General features: G+C 37.5%; 1 protein-coding gene across 4 annotated transcripts in view; it reads right to left on the bottom strand.

Annotated features, from left to right (window-relative positions):
• Window positions 1–8,485: 8,485 nt before the first annotated feature.
• The window catches only part of PGAP1 (GPI inositol-deacylase), a 202,261-nt gene continuing 190,241 nt past the window's right edge, over window positions 8,486–20,505 (bottom strand). For 2 of the 4 annotated variants that reach the window (XR_011018454.1, XM_068228328.1), the window contains 2 exons: window positions 10,385–10,446; window positions 8,486–9,194 (listed from right to left, as the gene is read on the bottom strand). Coding sequence is in view for 2 of the 4 variants with exons in the window: in XM_068228328.1 (XP_068084429.1) it covers window positions 10,434–10,446 (13 nt within the window). In the remaining 2 variants the exon portion in view is untranslated. Of the gene's footprint in view, window positions 10,447–20,505 lie in introns of all 4 variants that reach the window. The other 2 variants (XM_068228327.1, XM_067149883.2) reach the window with 1 other exon arrangement.

The following is a 20,505-nucleotide window of genomic DNA, read 5'->3' as shown; positions in this document are numbered from 1 at the left end:
GAAAGCTTAAACATGCTGACTTTCTTCAAGTTGTTAACAGATGGCAGAGGGTAGCACATGGATGCTGACCAAATTTCAATTGCAGCGACATCATTCGGAAGGTTTCAGAACTATATCTGCCACTGAATGCAATTTAAAGATTGAATGCATTACGTCCTTAACTTCTCCATTTGCTCTCTCTTTCTATCTACACTGGATTAGATGGCAAGGCTAACCTGCACAACATGTAGTAAGAAAATGGAACTAGTGCAGGTGCGCGGAAATTTTGAACTTCTGCTCCATCCATTATATCACTCAACAAAATAACTAACGACAACAGGCGCACACGGTTAAAATGACCGTGCGTCGAAACGTACATTAAACTTGAAACTTTTTCCACGACTGGGGGGGGGGGGGGGGGAGATGAGCTTATCAGCCAGTAGGCAGCGCTATTAGGCTTTCACCTACAAAGTCATGGAGGGGGAAGAGCGGGAAAAATGTCTGGTCAAAATGGCGCATAATAATCATGCCACCCGATCTAAAAGACAGAGGTGCGCCCGATGGTGGGTTAACCCTACATTTCCTAATCTCTGCAGTCACAAGTTGTAAATTGTGTAATATGTATAGGACTACATCTAATACAGTGACAGGTTTGAACATGTACAAAAACATTTTTGCTTATAAACAACCGGAAATTACGGTGGAAATTTATCAGGCATTTGAATTTCAGAGGGTTGTTTTAGGATGATGAAATCCTTTGGATCATGTTCTCATTAGTCCATGTTTAGAGGCTCTATGGTCTTCAGATAGTATGTCACATGACATCAGTTGGTAACAGTCAATTACATACTGTCCACCTCCACGGTTAGCACTATGAGATGCCATCCTTAGGTGTCCGGGTTCGATTTCCGGTACTGTCAGTAGTACGTGGTTAAACAAGTACATGCAGCTTGTTTAATCTCCAATGGGGGTTGGGGTGTGTGCCTGAAAAGAGCTGTATAACCTCGGGACGAGGACACAAATTTACAAATACTTCACATGCTTGGGTCGAACTGTCAGTAGTCATTTACAGAAGGTACTGGTAGGCTGGAGAAGCTAATATGAATTCCACATAACATAAAACACAGCCATACATACAATTGCTGAATTAGAACAAAGCTGTATTGGTCGTATATAAGAGTTTAATGCAGCAATACAAGAAACGAAACAGTACTCCTATCAGGTATAAAGTACAAGAAGAATGGCTGGAAGAATTTAATTTCAAATTAATTTTAGTTTTATAATACCAATTTAACCACATCAAGCATTGTTACGATTTCTATGTATATTTTCTTATTTGTTTTAGCAGATTTGGCTCATTGGGACCTGTGTTGTGTGGAATACATACACACAAGGGAAGAACATACCGCACAGGAGGACAATGCCGTAGAAATCCGACATTGAAAAAGGCAATCGTCCAGTTGTGACAGATCTGCAGTATTAGCTCAGCATTGGTGAAACCTGCTAGGTGGCATGATCATTTAAGCATCAAGTACCATTCTTTGATAGTTCAAGTTCCGTAGATGGAAAAAATTTCACCACCAGAATGTTAGCCAGCAGGGTATGAGAGGTGGTGGTATGCAATTTCTAATCATTACATTGCAAGCCAAAAGCCTGGGTTCAATTCCAAACCTCTCCATAGTATGGAGTGAGGGCATATTATGCTGTTGATGGTGATTTGTCCATCAGATGGGGACATTAAGCCTTGAACAGATACCTGGGTGTAATTGGACAAGAGTAGACTTACGTGCCGATATGAGGTTTCATCCTCACCATCATTACACACCCAGATGCGCAAGCTGACCTTGGGCATTAAACGGAATGACCTGTACCGGGCCTCTCTGGAGGCCACATGCAATGGGTCTCACATTTCATCAGCATCAACAGCCTCTTCTTATTCCAGAACCGTTTCCCTTGACACAATTGTTGAGTATGTTTCTGCCATCTTTCTGCCTTGTCTTCTTTCCCTAGAAAGGGTTTTCCATCTGAGCTCTTAATATCCATACAGCTAGTTTTCTTTTTTCCAAAGTTTTCCTTGATTTTCCTACATACAGCATCTATCTTTCCTACAACCATACATTCTTCAACATCCTTACACCCATACATTCAATAAAAGTAATAAACTTCATTGTTAGGTTCCGTATTGAGTTGAGACTATGCTTAAAGTAAATACAAAATTTTAATATTCCACCTTCTCAATACTAAAAAATCATTTGATGTTTTTACAAAAACATTACAATGATATTAAAAGGTACTAGTTTCGGTCCACTGTGGACCATCATCAGCCTAGCCAAATTACAACAGTAAAAGACATAGTGATAAAAATAGTGGAATGAGAGAGGATCTAGAAGGATGGGATGGTGGTGGAATGACAGATCAAAGTGAAAAACCGTATTTACGATGTAACATTCTTCAACATCCTTACACCTCTTTCAGCCATTCTTCCTTAGCTGTCCTTCTAGAAACTTCATTCTTTAATTGCCTGTATTCTTTTCTGCCCTCATCATTTTCTTTTGCTGTCTTATATTTTCCCCATTCGTCAATCAGATCTAGTATCTCCTGAGTTATCCACTGATCTTACCTTTTTTTTTTTCAGCAGCCCTATTGATCATGGGTGTCCACTCCTCATCTGTTGTGTTTCCTTTAGCCTTTTCATTTTGTTCTTGTGTAACACGTTCCTACTGGGCGAGTTGGCCATGTGGTTAGGAGCGTGCAGCTGTGAGCTCGCATCCGGGAGATAGTGGGTTCGAACCCCACTGTCAGCAGCCCTGAAAATGGTTTTCCATGGTTTCCCATTTTCACACCAGGCACCTATCCCATCGTCGCCATAAGACCTATCTGTGTTGGTGCGACGTAAAACAAATAGCAAAAAAAAATAACATGTTCCTTGTAACAATTCCCCACAATCTTTTCCTTAAAACTGGATAGATTCTATTTTCTTGTATTCCTTCCTTTCCTCAATTTCTTCAACTTCAGATGGCATTTCATGACCACCAATTGTGGTCAGAGTCCACGTCTGCTTCTGGGAAGGTCTTGCAATCCAACACTTGGTTTCTGATCTCTGCCTGATCATAATTAAGTCTATTTGATAACTTCTAGTGTATCTATGTCCCGTCCACATATTCAGATGTCGTTTGTAGTGTTTGAACCAAGTATTAGGAAGTAATAAATTATGAATTTTTTTTGCTAGTCTTATGGCGACGATGGGATAAGAAAAAGAAAGGCCTAGGAGTTGGAAGGAAGTGGCCATGGCCTTAATTAAGGTACAGCCCCAGCATATGCTGGTGTGAAAATGGGAAACCACGGAAAACCATCTTCAGCGCTGTCGACAGTGGGATTCAAACCCATCATCTCCTGGATGCAAGCTCACAACAACGCACCCCTAACCGCACAGCCAACTCGCCCGGTTAAATTATGATACGTGCAGAATTCTACCAACCAACTTCCTATTTCATTGTTTTATATATATATATGAAAATATAAAGGTCCAATAATACTGTTTTGCAGAAACTTCCTCTTAATCATTATACGATCTAATTCTTCTCCGAGTTCTGTTTTCTAGAAATTTAGCCACCCATTCAATCAGTCTAATTCAGTGATGGTGAACCTTTTCCGACTAGTGTGCCATTTTAAGTGTGGCTTCTTATTCTCAATTGTCTACTGTGCCACTTGTTATTTTCCTTTAATGAATAGCCACAACTCCCCTTGACTTCCTTTCCTAATATTCCCAGTTATGTTTCATAATATATTACTAGAGGACCCATGCTGCTCCACAGCATTCGCTATAAATAGGTCAGATAACTTGTCTTGATATGCCAGCCCTTTTCAATGGCTTTATGAACATTTAATAAGAAGTGTGTTATGGTATACCGCAGTCCATAGTCAGAATTAATCCATTCTGACGTCATCATGCTGCCTGTTTGGTAAACATCTATCTATATATTCTCTATTTTATCCTGCACTTCGTGATGTAAAGTTTGGTATTGTGTCGTAGAAGGCAAAGGTATTTTTAATCACAGTTCTTCTATATAGAACGGTTACCTTGTGAGTTCATAGGTTAGTCTCGAATGTGCATTATTATTAATTTTTTTTTTTTAGGCAGAGAACTTTCTTAAGATACATGGCCTTTACTCTTTATAGTGTAGATAGGCTATCCTTCAATAGGAGTTCCCAGATAATGTATAAGGCATATGTTATGATGGGGTTTGTTTGTACATAGACTTTTTTCTCTTAGCAGCATGTAAATTATTAGGAATGCTCTGCCATCTGTTGAATATATTTGTAAGCTGGGAAAGGTTAAAGAATCAAAGAGTATCTAGCAGGAAATAGTATTCTTCTGTGATCAGGAAGTGTATGCTCTCTGGCTTGACAGGTAGTAATCAAACATGGCTGCATGCAATGCCATTACTAAGGATAAAAGTCACATATATCAGTATATTAATGAAAGTGTTATTCGCTTAGAAAACAGTTAAGTACAGAAATTATTGCGGGGTAGGGTAAGGCTTTGTCTGCAATTATTGGAGTGATCATTTAATGGTTTAATTTTATGATTATTCAAATTTGACTGAACTTAGAGACCTATCAATGTCTTCTGATTCACCAGCAGGTAATTCTGGAGAAAATAAAACAAAAACGAAACAGATCGGTCCAGTAGAACGGATGGATGAATTTGCCAAAGCTGTTTTAGTAAACTCTTTTAATATATAGATTTATTTTCCTTCACCCCCCATCAAGAAATGGGACTAAGGGGTAAACATACAATATGTGATTTATTTATTATTTATTTATTTATGTGTATAACATGTAAATACATTTGATTGCATGGTCTGAGGCCATATCTGGCAAATGCAACAAAAATTACATTTTTAAATATGTTGTCACTGAAGAAACAATACCTCGTATGTCACAATTTTCTTCCTATCCATTATTTCCCTCAAGACTGGTCATTCATTCATTCATTCATTCATTCATTCATTTATTTAGCTTCCATAGACTGTACAATTACATATTTTGAAATATGCCAACAGTATAGGAGTTGTCAAGTGATTTCCTAATACTAACAATAATATATGCACAACAATGAATATTTTGAAAAAGAAGAAGAACAGAAACACCACATACCTCAATGTTAGGACAGCACATCTTAATTTTTTAAAATAATATTAATAACCAATATTTACAAGACAAAATAAAAATATATTGGTGTGGTGTTAATAATGTAAACATAGTCAATGTGACATTAACATATTTTTAAGGCTATATACTAGATTACAAGTTAATAAGTAGTAGCATCATTACCAGCACTTCATCATGTATTCTTCTGTACTGTAGAAGCAGCTACTCAGCAGGAGATTTTTTAAAGCTGTGGTAAATGAACTGACGGGACTAATATCTTTAATCGTATTTGGAAGCTTATTATACAATCTGATTCCAACAGAGTCTACATGTCTCAAGGCAATGGTTTTACTCTTGTGTTCGATAAAAATATTATTTCTTGTTCGCGTCTGGTAATTGTGATTGTCAAAATTCTTTCTGAAGTGATCAATATTTTTTTTCACGTGTAGAATGCATTGCATGATGTATATACTTGGTACTGGGAGTATCCTTAGTCTCTTAAATAATGGTCTGCAATGATCTAACCTGTTACGTCTCAGTATAATTCTGATAGCTCGTTTCTGTATTCGAAAAATAACATCAAGATTTGATTTGTAACAGCCCCAGAGACCAATAGCATAAGTGATGACTGAATGGAAATATCCAAAATATGCCATTCTAACATATTCTTCACTACAACTATTAGACAAAATCCTTAAGGCAAAACAAACAGAACTCAGAGACTTCCCTATTTTTTTAATATGACAATCCCATCTTAATTTTTCATCTATATGGACACCTAAAAATTTTGTGGTCAACGTATTTTCAATTGCATTTGCATTTAATATAAGGTTGTGTTTTTTTGCAGTTTTGTCATGGTAGTTAGATGCCTTGAATTCCATGTATTGGGTCTTTTTAAAGTTCAATGTTAATTTGTTTTTTCTGAACCATGATTCTAACCTAGACAGGACTGTATTTGCTGTAGTTTCCATAGACGTAGGGTCAGGATTATTAATAATTATGTTTGTATCATCAGCATACAGAACTGCTGTTTCTACTTGATTGTTGTGAGGAAGGTCATTCACATAGATCAAGAAAAGAACAGGCCCCGAAATACTACCCTGCGGAATACCTAAGTCTATGCTTTTTACCTGAGAGTGTCCGACTCGTTGGCTGAATGGTCAGCGTACTGGCCTTCGGTCCAGCGGGTCCCGGGTTCGATTCCCGGCCGGGTCGGGGATTTTAACCTTAATTGGTTAATTCCAATGGCACGGGGGCTGGGTGTATGTGTTGTCTTCATCATCATGTCATCCTCATCACGACGCGCAGGTCGCCTATGGGAGTCAACTAGAAAGACCTGCACCTGGCGAGCCGAACCCATTCTGGGATATCCCGGCACTAAAAGCCATACGACATTTCATTTTCACCTGAGAGTGATATGTCCCATTATGCCCTTTACTGTTACAATGTGTAATTTCAACAAACTGGGATCGTTTATTCAGGTATGATCTAAACCAGTCATTAACAATTCCTCTAACTCCAAACTGATATAATTTGTGCAACAATATTTCATGATCAACAGTATCAAATGCCTTTGAAAGCCACATGTGGATATGCAGTCCATCAGAACAACGTTCATTGTGCTCATTTTCGTATGCAAAATTATAAACGAAAATATGCAAAGTATGTCTGGAATGTGGGTAGGTTATACTTACCTTATTAAATTCTATGAATTTAAGCAACAGCTTGCCACTCAAGACTATTATGTAGCTTATTATTTGATCACACAAAATGAAGTCAGACAAGGTAACCTTTAATTTTTTACTGCATAATTATTTCTTCCAGTCATTATCATACATTAAGTCCAATACATGTCAGGACAAATACACTACAGCCACGAAACACTTCCCCCTCTCTTTTCTGAACAGAATTGTCACCCTTCTGCATTTCCCTCACACCCCAGTAGACAAGTGTGTTAACAAGCTACACCTGAAGCAAGAGACCAGGATTCAGTCCAGTAGTTGTCACTAGAAGTAATAGACGTGAAAGTGATTTAAGTATAAAATATTTTCTCAAAGATACTCTGGTGTCAACGACGGACTTGTACATTCATAATTTATCTCACGTGTTCATAATATCACCAATATATGGCCTTGGCTACTGAGAGCAATCCAGTTTTAACATTTTGGTCTCTCCTAAATCACATCACTATAGCCAATGTATGTTATAGTCAGAGCACTTCTAGTAATAAAATCAATACCCACACAGGTGGTTTAGGGAATATTGTTGGATGAATTCCTAGTGTGTACAGCAGGGTTTTTTCAGATGCTCACAAGAACAATATACTTGTACCAAACTAGGATTTTCATGTCCTCAAATTAGGCTAGAATCAAATCCTCAAAATTAACACAAGAAGCTAGCTTACTAACCACTCATCAACTAACAGTGTTTCCAACTGTTTGCTAACTGTAAAAACTTGTTCAGTGTGAACATTAAACCCTGCAATAATTCACTCTATTCTAGTACCAGCAAGTATCTATATAGGCTATATATAATCATTGGTCTTATGCAAATCAATACCTTAAGGAAATTATTTATTTAAATTATGGATTAACATATTCAATTAATAAACAAATATAAGAATATGAGCTCTTTATACTTTGTGGCAATTATCATTGACTTCTAGAAAGATTGTGATTCCATAGACAGACAATCTCTTTTTCAGACCCTTGCTGAATTAAGACTATATAATAAGACCCTGAATCTCATAACAGGATATTTTGACTAACACCAAGTCAAAGGTAAAATTCAGCGGGGAACAATCAAAAAACTTTGGTATCAAATAATAATGTTATTTTCTTTACATCCCACTAACTACTTTTATGGTTTTCGGAGCCGCCGAGGTGCCGGAGAAGTTCTTTTATGTGCCAGTAAATCTACCGACACGAGGTTGACGTATCTGAGCACCTTCAAATACCACTGGACTGAGCTAGCATCAAATCTGCCAAGGTACGGTCAGAAGCCCAGTGCCTCAACCGTCTCAGCCACTCAGCCCGGCAGAATGCTCATCAGAACATTCAACACTCCTCAGTCACTGACAGCTAAAACATTGCGTTTTGGAGTGGGAGTGAAGTGGACTCAGTAAAGAAAAGTACCCACAGTGCAAAGATGAAAGAATACTGGGCTAAGAAGAAGCTCACCAGAGTTAGGAACCACATGGTCCAAGGGGCCTCAACAAAACAAGAAGAAGAAGAAACAAATACAGGATTATTAGGCTGTCAATGATGAAAGTAGAGAAAATCTATAAATCCGATTATAACATTTCCTTAAAAATAAGTAGCACGGTACTTTAAGAGAAAATCAAAGATATCTGTTACTGTTGTAAATTTTTAATTTCTTTTGTTCTTTTACAAATATCATTTGTATTAACAAAATTAATATCACAGATTTAAGCATACATATTCTAAAGCACCTTTCTTTTTACATGAAGACTACTTGTGATAAACAAACAATTTACAGACTACAGACATACCTTCAAATTTTAGACAATGGAAACATTGGAAAATTTACAAAACACAAACAAATAACTTTTATGGTAAATTACAAACTTCTGCATCAACAAAGATTACCTTTTATCACTCAAAATTATCCACATCTGTATGTGTATTGTTGTGATGTCCTTGTTCTGGAATTGTTATAAATACTGCTAATTACTGACTGAAAGGCATTGTTATTTGGATTTTAGTAATTAAATAGGTACTAAAAATGAATAATTGCTAGTCTTAACTGTACAGTATTAGTATATAAATAATTTAAGGAAGTCTACATCAACTGAAGTAAAATCAAAACCACGAAAGGAAACTTGTTTTGTGATACCGATATTCTCTTTCTTTGAGATTTGAAAGAACATCCATAGCAGTATGACACATTAGAAATGTAGAGAATTTTCTTCCCAAACCAAATGCTGTTCTTCATCACAGGGAAAAACATTTAGCCCTATCTGCATATGCCATTATTCTGGTTGTGAGAGCAAAGCAGTTAGAATCCTTCCACTGTTTCAAGCACTCCATTGTGAACATAATCTGCGAGAATAAAAAAGTTTACTGATACTCTCTTTGAACTTATTATATAAAAGATAATATACTAATACACGGGAACAATTCTGATCTGAAATGATACCTCGGCTGAATGTATGACAAATTCATAAAAAAGTTAGTGATATTGCGGGATAAGGCACATTATGTGGTATGGTGTGTGTAGTCCTGTTGTAAGTGGTACAGAGCACAGTATACATACAAGTAATTCAATTGCTTTTTCACAATCTTGACGTGGTGTTGTCACCCATGGTCTCTTGGTCACATCATAGGTCTCATATTTTTGACATTGCACTTTGGGTAACACCTATGATGTGTGATACTTCTGCTTGTGTATGTCAACCCTGAATCAATGCCACAATTCTGGTTTGGTTAAGCTGGGAAATACGCTTTGCACATGAAATGTAAACACTAGCTGAAGCTGAACACTAGCAGTCTTCACCTGAAATATCATACAGGCTCAACACAGACCATAGGCAGCGACATCTGTTGTACTGTGATGACAATACTCCCATTGCATATTGGACCTCCCAATCATTAAAATAAAATTTAAAAAAGGGCATAAAATACTATACCCCTCTATCATTATAATGTGCATTCCTAAAACTGAGTATTAATTAATTGATCACAAAGGTGCTTGTAGGTGTCAAATGAATTTATGTGGAAGTGGCAGTTTGCAAGTATTCTGTACTTCTGAAAATGATAATCAGGTATAATAAATTACATGTAGGATAGTCAAATTAATTATTAGGTCATTTAATGATTCTCTATACTGAGAGCACTTGATTACATAGAATTATACAATAGCTACATTGGTACGTGGGCAGTAGGTGATTGGCTGCAATATAGGGTACATGGTAACAGCACAATATTTTTTGAAAGGAATCATTTTCCTCCCAGAGAACAGTCAAATTAAGCTGAGGTGTGTACCCACAAACAAGTTAAAAATTCCATATAAAAAATAATATTCTTATTCAAAGAATAGTTCTCCTGAAAAAAAAAAAGAAGAGCAACAACAAGAGAGCTGAATTAAAATTAGTTTACATTATTGTACTGCCACATTACTAGTACACATATATATTACTTGTCACACATTTGAACTCTTCATCTAAAATGCTTTAGTTGCCTAACATAATACATTTAATACTAGAATTGTACTAAAATAAGTGAGAAAATACCTAAAAAAAACATATTCTACAGTTCTGCAGGGAAGTTTCCATCACTATGTCACACCAAATATCTGAAAAGAAAAAACAAATATATCCGCTTCAACTTGCAAATCGAGCTCTCACTACAGTGAATGACTGAATGCATGCATAAATAGGCATATAGATAAACAGAAAAACAAGATCAAAAGCAATTCATTTCTTAATTAATTTTCAATAAACTCAACATATAAGAATATATATCCAACAAAAAATATTTTGATGATGATGATGATGATGATGATGATGCTTGTTGTTTAAAGGGGCCTAACATTTAGGTCATTGGCCCCTAATGGTACGAAATGAGACAAAATGGAATGAAGAATTAAAAGTCCAAAATCCACAGGGACTCGCGCTATCCTGTGGCGTTCCTTATATAGTGGGTACTAATCACAGGCAAGCCAGAACCATGGTGTCGCTCATATAGTGGTACTAATCACAGGTACAGTAAAAGCCGGCACTGTACTCTTTTGCTACTAATCACAAACCTATTTGGTACCTAACATAGTGGTACTACGCGCAAGTAAAAGCGACCTATGGTGTTCCCTGCATGGTGGTACTAATCACAAGTAGTTTTAAGGTTCTAATTCAATCATCTCTTGGTCGCCCCTTTTAGTCCCTCTTACGACAGGCAGGGGATACCGTGGGTGTATTCTTCGTCTGCTTCCCTCACCCACAGGGGGTTGTGTGTTTGGTCTGTAAGAGGTATTTTATTTCCCTCAAGTCCGCCGGCAAGCCAGTTAGGACCCCCCTATTTGCCACCTGGGACGCGCTATGTGCAGTATCATCTTTCCCCCTGCTACGCCAGCATAGTACGTTCGTGGAAAAAATATTTTACGGCCTCAGCTACAGTGATTTTGATTTAATGACATTTACGCTGCCTCCTATTGATTTTCATATTTTGTTTATTCTGCCAGGTGACAGAGAAACTGGAGCTCTATTAGACAACCTACAGCCAGATTTTAATTAATTTTCTTGCGTGAACCCTATTACCGAAGTAACGTTTAGTAGCCCTCTCTATTTATAATTTTGATCTGACATACGCTGTGGAAATTCTGTGTCACTTTGTTTTAATTTTCTACTTGTCTTCTCCTGCTTTTTCCTACATAACTAGAGGTCATATTCCTAATTTATTATATCTGCTTGGGCTAAAACGCTCGTTCTTATTTTTAAAGTGGACTGCATGTTGTGTTTCCGCTATTCAGTGCGAGCCAGCGCTGAACATGTACCTGTCTTGTGCTGCCTTCTGCCGAGGGTACCGTAACTTCTTTGCCCTGTCTCTATCTCTGGCCAATCAGTGCTTGTGAGTATTGTTACGCAACTTACTTCTCGGTCTGGCTTGAGGCAGAAAGAGAGTCGCTTGTCTGCCATGATGACGGTAGGAAGTGTGTTTCACTGAAGCTCTGGGCTAGGTCTCAGGGTAGCCATGGATTATGGCTGAAAATCCTTGTGTGAGGATGGTGTTCATCCTCAAGAACTCCAATTTAATTTTACATTCTATATTTTACATTTTTCTTCTCTGGTGGATTAAGTACGCCTCATTCAAGTTCAACTTTGTGAGTATGTAACAACGTGTTACTCCAACATGAAAACGTCATGTAAACTGTAAGTTTCAACCTACTACGAGGCACGTCCAGAAAGTAAGTTTTGTTTCAATTTATCTCCGCTGCAGCGCTGCGATCGCAGTTCCGCACATGAACGGTAGACGCTCTGTATCAAGGAGAAGCAGCGTGTGCCATTTTGAGATCGCTGTCAGCCACGTACGCTTTGTTGTGCTTGTTTACAATGTTGGTGTTGATTGAAAATCCCGCCGCTTGTGAAATCAGATCTGTGATTCGTTTTCTGAATGCTAGGAAAGTGAAATCAATTGAAATTTATCGGCAAATTTGCGAAGTTTACGGACAAAATGCGATGAGTGATTCAATGGTGAGAAGGTGGGTCCGACAGTTCAATGAAGGACGTAGTGACGTGCACGATGAAGAACAAAGTGGGCGTCCATCTTTGGTTACAGAAGAACTGGTTCACGCGATTGATGACAAGATTCGGGAAAACCGCAAGTTTACAATTAGTGCTCTCGCTATGGAATTTCCCCAAATCTCACGATCACTAATTCATGAAATTGTTACCGAAAAACTGAAATTTCGTAAACTTTGCTCACGTTGGGTACCAAAGATTCTTACTGAGCAACACAAAACAAAACGGATGGGTAGTGCACTTCAGTTTTTGACCCGTTATAATGAAGGCGCCGAAGAATTTCTGACACAGATAGTCACAGGAGATGAAACTTGGGTTTCTTACAACACCCCTGAAAGTAAGCGGCAATCAATGGAATGGAGGCACACTTCATCCCCAGCAATGGTTAAGCCGAAACAAATCTTGACACCTCGAAAAATGATGTGCACAGTGTTCTGGGACTGGAAAGGCATCTTACTCATTGATTTCTTACCGCGTGGTCAAACAATAAACGCAGATGTTTATTGCGAGACACTTAGGAAATTGCGCCGCGCAATACAGAATAAGCGCCGAGGATTGCTGTCACAAGGTGTCGTTTTCCTTCACGACAACACACGACCACACACAGCAAATGTGACGAAAAACCTCCTACAGGGATTTGACTGGGACTGTTTGACCATCCTCCGTACAGCCCTGACCTCGCTCCTAGCGACTTTCATCTGTTCTTACATCTCAAGTCTTTCCTTGGCGGTCAACACTTCAACAGTGATGAAGAGCTGAAAGAAAATGTTTCCAACTGGTTGAAGACACAGGCGGCAAACTTCTATGAAGAAGGTATACAAAAACTTGTGCCCCGCTATGACAAATGCCTGCAAAATTTTGGCAGTTATGTGGAAAAGTAGTTTAAGAGTTGTAGAATTTTGTGCAATAAATAATTTTTCTGTATCTGTACACAATTTAGTTTTATTACCAAACGGAACTTACTTTCTGGACGTACTTCGTATTTACTGCATCCAAGGTTTACTTCATCAATCCCTTCATGCCTTAGTGAAATTCTATCTCTCCGATTTTATTCTGGTCTTTAGTGTGGTCCGTTGAAATTTGTCAGTTCCTTGAACTCAATTTTTTAAAAAAAGGACTCTTCATGTTTAATTTGTGAAAGTGGGGTTCATATTTATGTATTATTAAAATGACTTACTCCCATGATTGGTTATTATCATTAAGTATTGTAAGGATATTTTAACATTAGAATTTCTTTAATCATGTCCCTCTTAATATGTAAACGGAACTGTATGGATCATTGTCCATATAGTCCTGTAATGTGCTCTGCATGTGATTGGTCTATCTCCTCCCCTTCTTGGTATTACTAACGGGATATGGATGGCCTTGATGAGTGTTGGGGGGTAGCCATTTTGGCAGTTGTTGCCTGATCTTTCTACGAGTCAGACGTGTGATGTAGACCTCGTTATATTTCCAGGTTTTATCCCGGTTTTCACCCCCTTTTGGGGTGGGAATTTTATTAATGGTTTATTTATTTTACCTGCTATTTATCCGATTGGTATGTAAATTTATCGCTTTATCGTTTGACCTGCATTCTCCTCCAACCTCCCATGAATTTCTGGCATTCCGGTTAGTATATATTATATAGTAAGCTGTTTCTGTTTTGTAATTTCATTACTGACCCTTTTTCTAAAACCCATTATTCTTCTGGTTTGTGGTTTTAAGTATTTTCCATGGTCAGTAATTTCCTTTACATCCTTCTGTTTAGGAGGCATTCAAACTTATACTTTTCCACTGGTAACTCTGTATCTTTTATTACGCTGTTTTTAATTCTTCTTATGTCAGATACTATTAGTATAATATTATGTTTAATGGGAAACTTTCGGCCGATTTCTTGGTTTGTATTATTTCACCCTGATTTTAAATACCGTAGAGGTTTCACTTATTATACCCATCTGTTCAGTAAGCTAAACTTGAACGTAATTCACCTTGTGGTGGTAATCATTAATTGTAATGAAATACTGGTATGTAATGAGAAAAATGAAAACATCTCTAATATTGCGGTGATTTGTCACAGGTTTTGATCGCATGTCATTTTTTCATCTTGGTGACTCTCTATTGTGTGATGTTTTGTTTTTGTGATAAAGGATTGGGATCTGATTTGATTTGGTGCTGTGACACGTTGGTGCCGATTTCACTTGAGATCAGCCCTGCATATTCTGCGCTGATATTTAATAATTACTTTTAATCCAAGGCTTGTTCTGGATTATCTGTGATAACCTCTTATTCTATTCTGTTACGTTCTATTTATGTAAAAATTGAATTAAGGAGTGTTATCTCCTTCCAGTTAACTTTGGCCTGGATATATTTGATGGTGACAGTTACTATTCTCATACTGGATACCACCACTTAATGGTTGACTTACTGTGTCAATCCTTGGGATTTTGCTGATTTTAATTGATATGAAATATTGAATTAAGGAGTGTTCACTCCTTTTGGTTTACATTGGCCTTGATAACTATTTTTGGACCTTGTTTTACACTTCCCATTTCTTTAATTAATTTTGGGTAATTTCCTTTTGCATTCCTTGTATGGTTTTCTGCTCCCGGGGTACATTAATGTATTTTCACCGTACTAAGATATGGGTTTCATTTCTCTCTTAATTTCTCTGTTAATTTAACTAATAACTTGTTCCTTTTCTTGCCAATTTATCCTAAAACCAACACAGATCATTCATCCTTTGTAACCTTTATATACCCTTATTAAATTTGTGTTTCCTAAAACTGTGTTATCCTTTCGTGAGAACCGTTGGTATTAAACTCTAAATTTGGTAAGTTGGTACTGATACAGAGGTCACCTTGCACGATCCACTCTAAGCTTGCTCTCCACTCATTTACCCCTTTGAGGTAAGTTTTGGTTGTTCTTGCATGTTGATTTAATATTTTCTGTTTTAATTTGACTTGGGGTTGGTGACACCATTGTGGAATTTGTGTTGTGGGTGTAAGTGTACTGTGTGTGTTATTCTTAACCTAACCTCAACCTGGTACTGGGTAGTATGTTCTGTTCACCCCTTTAGTCAGTGAGTTTATGTGTATCCTATTATTATTTATCAAGCCTCAGTGTTATCGTAAATTCTTATTTACTGCACGCCTCTGCAATTATATTTTATTCATATATACTTTTGCACGTGTTTTGGGTATCATCCAGATATTAACCGCCCCACATGTCACAGTGTTTTAATTCTTATTAAGTGTACGTTATAGTGTTTATGTTGTAGTATTTTTTCTAGGATTCGTCCTCTTTCTTGCTATTCATTTTTGGATTGACCTTATACTTAATTTAATCTTATTATCTGATTTTTTTGTTATTCTTGATACTCTTTTGTTTATTTGTGTTTTCTATTATTGTGGGTTTGGTTTGATTGGCTGCTTCTTGCATTTTGCCTGTATCGGTTGTCATGGTAATGTTTACTGATTTGATGGATTGTGGATGACCTTTAGAGGTGAAATATTTTTTCCTGGCATCAATTTAGAATTTTGTGCAATATTCACATGTACTTTGGTTCTTTACTGAGGTTTTAAAATCTGTTTCCCTTTATCTCAATTTATTTTTTCATCCTCCTTCAGATGTCGATTTCTTTAGTCGTTACTGGCTCATCTTTGGATCGTGATTTATTTTGAAGCTTGTGGGAACTCACGGCACAAAACTTGACCCTACGCAAGTGTACCAAATTCTTTATAGACTAACCTTCTAAATTTTGTAAAGCAAAGGTTAAGAACGAGGATCATTAATTGTTTTGATGTAAGTTGTACTTAATCGACTTCAAACATTATCTCTCTTTTATTGGGTTAGGGTGGCCGTCCCAAACAATTTAATATATCTCTCAATTAATTTCAAGTAAGTTTTTAATTCATTTTAATTAACTCTTATTATGTTTGTAATTGGTTAAGCCTAATCTAAGGGCATTACTTGTTTCTCCGTTGTTCAAACAATTTAAGTAAATTGTGTAATTAAACACATCTGTTTGAAAACCTAGAATCTGGTTGGTTTTTCTTTCAACTAGTGCTAATAAGTTTCATACCGTACCAGTTTTGTTTCTCTGTATATGTGGCAACACCTAGTGTATTAAAGGTAAGTGTCTCATTGCCTGTGTCTTGATTTGTGTGGGGTATGTGCCCAGTGCTTCCATTTATTTTTAAAATTTATTTAACCTTGTCTTGTACTCACACCAGCTAAATCACGGTACCAGCTGGTACAACACTGAATGCATCAACAGAGATCTTTAACATGATTCACAAAAGGAACTAGTATGTTATTTGTTTCATAAAACTCACAATTCTTTTAAAAGACACACAGCTTTGGAGTATACAGCTAACCGTAAATAGAAAAATAATGTATGTATGTTCAGTCTTCAGCCCTAAGGCTGGTTGGATCTTCAACAGCTCTGCCATCAGCTGTCATAGATGGCCCAGGCATCACTGAAGAGGCGTACTAGGGAAATGAGGAGTGAGGTAGTTTCCCGTTGCTTTCCTCACCGAGCCAGAAGTTGCCATTACATATCAGTCTGCCAAGCCCACTGAAATGCATGCACCAACTGACCCTATGAGCAACATTTTCACACCATTCATAGCATGGACTGGCTGCAGAAGGAATGGCATTACTAGCAACGCACATACCTCAGTCACTTTCATATATTCAAAGCCAAGGATAAGGCAGAGACAGATCAATGGAAGTAACAAAATTGCTCTAGCCTATACCAGAAGACATAGTGCACAGAAAAAGAATATGGCAGTAAAATTACAAGAATTTTACAGCAAAAACATGCTTGTATCTTTATGTAGGTAACTGATAGTGATCACGGCCATAGGATCTCCAGTTTTATTTGGAATTCGAACGACAAGTACACAACTTTTCAGGTTAATTTTTAAAAAAGCCTTGGCCAGTATTCAAACTATAGATCAGTGCTGAAATGTCCAGTCCAAAGAAAGATATGTTACACTATACAAGGTATAAATTTCCATTTTTTTCACATAAATTGCACAATTTAAAAAAAAATGATTTAAACAGTCAGAAAATGCAGGTTTCTGTGAAATTAAATAAAAATTTGTGAAATTAGCAAAATACAAAACAGGGAAAATAGAGTTTTGTATTTTACTGACAACAATGTAACTAACAAACAAATCTTAAAGTGTATTATAATGAGGTTGTGATTTAAGTCAGATGATGTGGAAAACATTAGGAAAGAAATATTTAAGGAAGTAGATAGATAAGTTACTACTAATAATAGACCTAATAACATTTTTGGTTTTACGTCCCACTAACCACTTTTCTGGTTTTCAGAAATGTCAAGGGGCTGGAATTTATTCCTCAGGAGTTCTTTTACTTGCTGTTAAATCTACCAATATTTGGCTGACATATTTGAGCACATTCAAATACCAATGGACTGAGCCGGGATCGAACCTGCCGACTTGAGCACAGAAAACCAGTGTTCTACAACCTGATCTATTCAGACCACTGGTGAGATCTAAACTTTACTTAGGTAGTAAAATAACCAGTGATGGCAGAAGCAAGGAGAATGTAATATGTAAACCAATCCATGCCAAGAAAGCTTTTCAGAACAAGGGAAATTTGCTTACTTCAAACACTGCTGTGTGTGAGAAATTTCTCAAGACATTTCAGCACAGTGCATATTGTCTGGAAGTAAAACATAGACTTTAACTGGTGCAGTAAGAATGAGAATCGAATAGAACAGAATTAAAGCCTTAAAATGAGAGATCGGTGGAAAAGGTTTGATGGGTAGACTGAATCACAAACGAAGCATGGCCCAGGGAAAACCTGCACGGAGGTACCCATCTGACCACTCCCATGGTCACCTGCTGTCCGAAAGGTGTAAAAGGCCTTACGGAGTGTTATGGTTTTACATCCTTCTAACAGCATTTATGATTTTTAGAGACTCTTGAGATGCCAGATTTTTCTCCCTCAGGATTTCTTTAATATGCTAGTTAATCTACCAGTTAAAAAAAAAAAAAATAAGTTCGTGGCGTCGACTTCTGCAGATCTTTTGCCACTACTTTTACCATATGATAGGAACCTGCGTGTAAGTGTAATTGTGCAAGTGTAGAGAGTTGAATGTGAGGAAAGGAACGTTAAGGACGACACAAACACCCAGTCCCCAGGGCAGGGATATTAATAATTTACAATTAAAAACCCCTGACTGGCCAGGAATCAAACCCGGGGCCGCCGGGTGACAGGCGGACATGTTGCCCCCTACCAGTCAGTCTACCAATATGAGGCTGGCATATTTGAGCATCTTGAAATATCACCAGACTGAGCTGGGATCGAACCTGCTAGCTTGAACTCAGAAAGCCAGCACTCTACTATCTGAGCCACTCACCCTGGCACAAGTGAAGAGGTACTGTATTTAATCAATGTGAATGGCTAATAAATTTGCAAAATTTGGTCAGAAAAACAAATTATATAAATCTTGAGATATATGGGACTCATTCACTTGGTTCTGTACAACAGTTTGAGGAAAAGGGTGGTAGAGTGAGGCCAAGATAAGAATATGATAAATACGACAGACTACTAATACATACGAATGTAGGAACTACTCATCACATTGTCACCTCATTAGAATTATCAGTTTAAATTTACAATTCATGAACAAAAGACTTTTGTTCCATCATCAGGATATGCTTCATGGACCAAAAAATTTAAAATGTTTTAAAAATGATAACGTAATACTTTAATCAGATGCCAATTTGATATGCTATAATACAGAGGATTCCAGAAAATGTGGACGCTCTTTGATAGTTAATATCTTTGGAACAAAATGACATATCGTTGCAATTCTTGCATGGTACGTAGTCCATTGTTTTCTCAACAGATGATGAAGGTAACGTGAATGGCATGACAATCTTGGCAGTGATGGCAGAAGCAAGGAGAATGTAATATGAAACCAATCCATGCCAGCAGATGACAGTGCAGCAATGAATGAGGTAAGATTGTTGTTTGAGCAACACAAGGCCGTATTGAAGTGGTACTGGAAGTACGAAAACATGATGGATGCACAATGGCAATGGTGCGATGTGTACGAAACTCAGCCACCAACATGTACAACAATTTATTTCGGATTCATTTTAAGCTGATGGTACTGTTCAGGATGTGCATAAGAAAAGGTCTGGCCGACCACAAACATCAACAAGTCCAGCTTACAGCACTGCTGTGTCGCAACATTTTACAAAACCGGACGTGCACATTCTGCAACGGAATACCAAAGGGCCATAGCTGCTGTGCGGATATTTTGTGCTTGGTTTCCCCACTGCGACCCAGCCAATTTATGCAACAGGTTAATTCATGTGGAAATTTTAATTTTGCAATTAATGCAGTGCTTCTTAAATGTGAGGGTTTTGTCAAGCATTACTCCCAGATAGTTTGGAGTGTCACAGATCTGTAGTTCAATACCTGACCATGCTATTCTGAGTTCACAATGTGCTTCCTTATTTCTCTGGTGAAAGGCACACACCAGGGTCTTTGCAGGGTTAGGTCTTAGGTGATCTGCACTGTAATAGTTTGACAGGCATTCAAGGGAAGTAGACAGATTTCTTTCCACTGTTTCAAACTCTGTTTTCCGTATGGCCAGGGTAAGGTCATCAGCATATAAGAAGCTTCTGGTACTTGAAAATACTGGCTGGTAATTTGTATACATGCTGAAAAGGATTGAAGCCAAAATGTTTCCTTGGAAAAGACCATTTCTTTGCACCCTCCATCAGCTATGTTGTCTTTGGAAGTCAACTAAAAAACCTATGTAGACCTTGTCCAGAAGAAGTTCATGGTTGAAAGTATCATACACAAAGGCCACTATGTGGTAATGCAAATTTTGAATCCACCCTCTATAAACTGTGTTAGATTCAGCAACTGCCCAGTGCAGTTCTCCCCATGATGAAACCCAGCTTGCTGTGGTATAATTAATGGGTCAATTACAGGCAGGATGTGATTCAGAATCAGCATGTAGAGGGGACTCACAAGCATTACAGGTCTGAATATTTTTTAGATCACTCCCATCTTTTCCTGGTTTCAGCAAAGCAATCACTCTCAACTTTCACCATACCTTTCAGATATAGCATCCCCTCATACAGTCA

This window comes from Anabrus simplex, chromosome 6, assembly GCF_040414725.1.
Source record: "Anabrus simplex isolate iqAnaSimp1 chromosome 6, ASM4041472v1, whole genome shotgun sequence".
Taxonomy (NCBI): domain Eukaryota; kingdom Metazoa; phylum Arthropoda; class Insecta; order Orthoptera; family Tettigoniidae; genus Anabrus; species Anabrus simplex.
The sequence above is the reverse complement of the archived record's forward strand: the minus strand, read 5'-3'. Positions and strand labels throughout refer to the sequence as shown.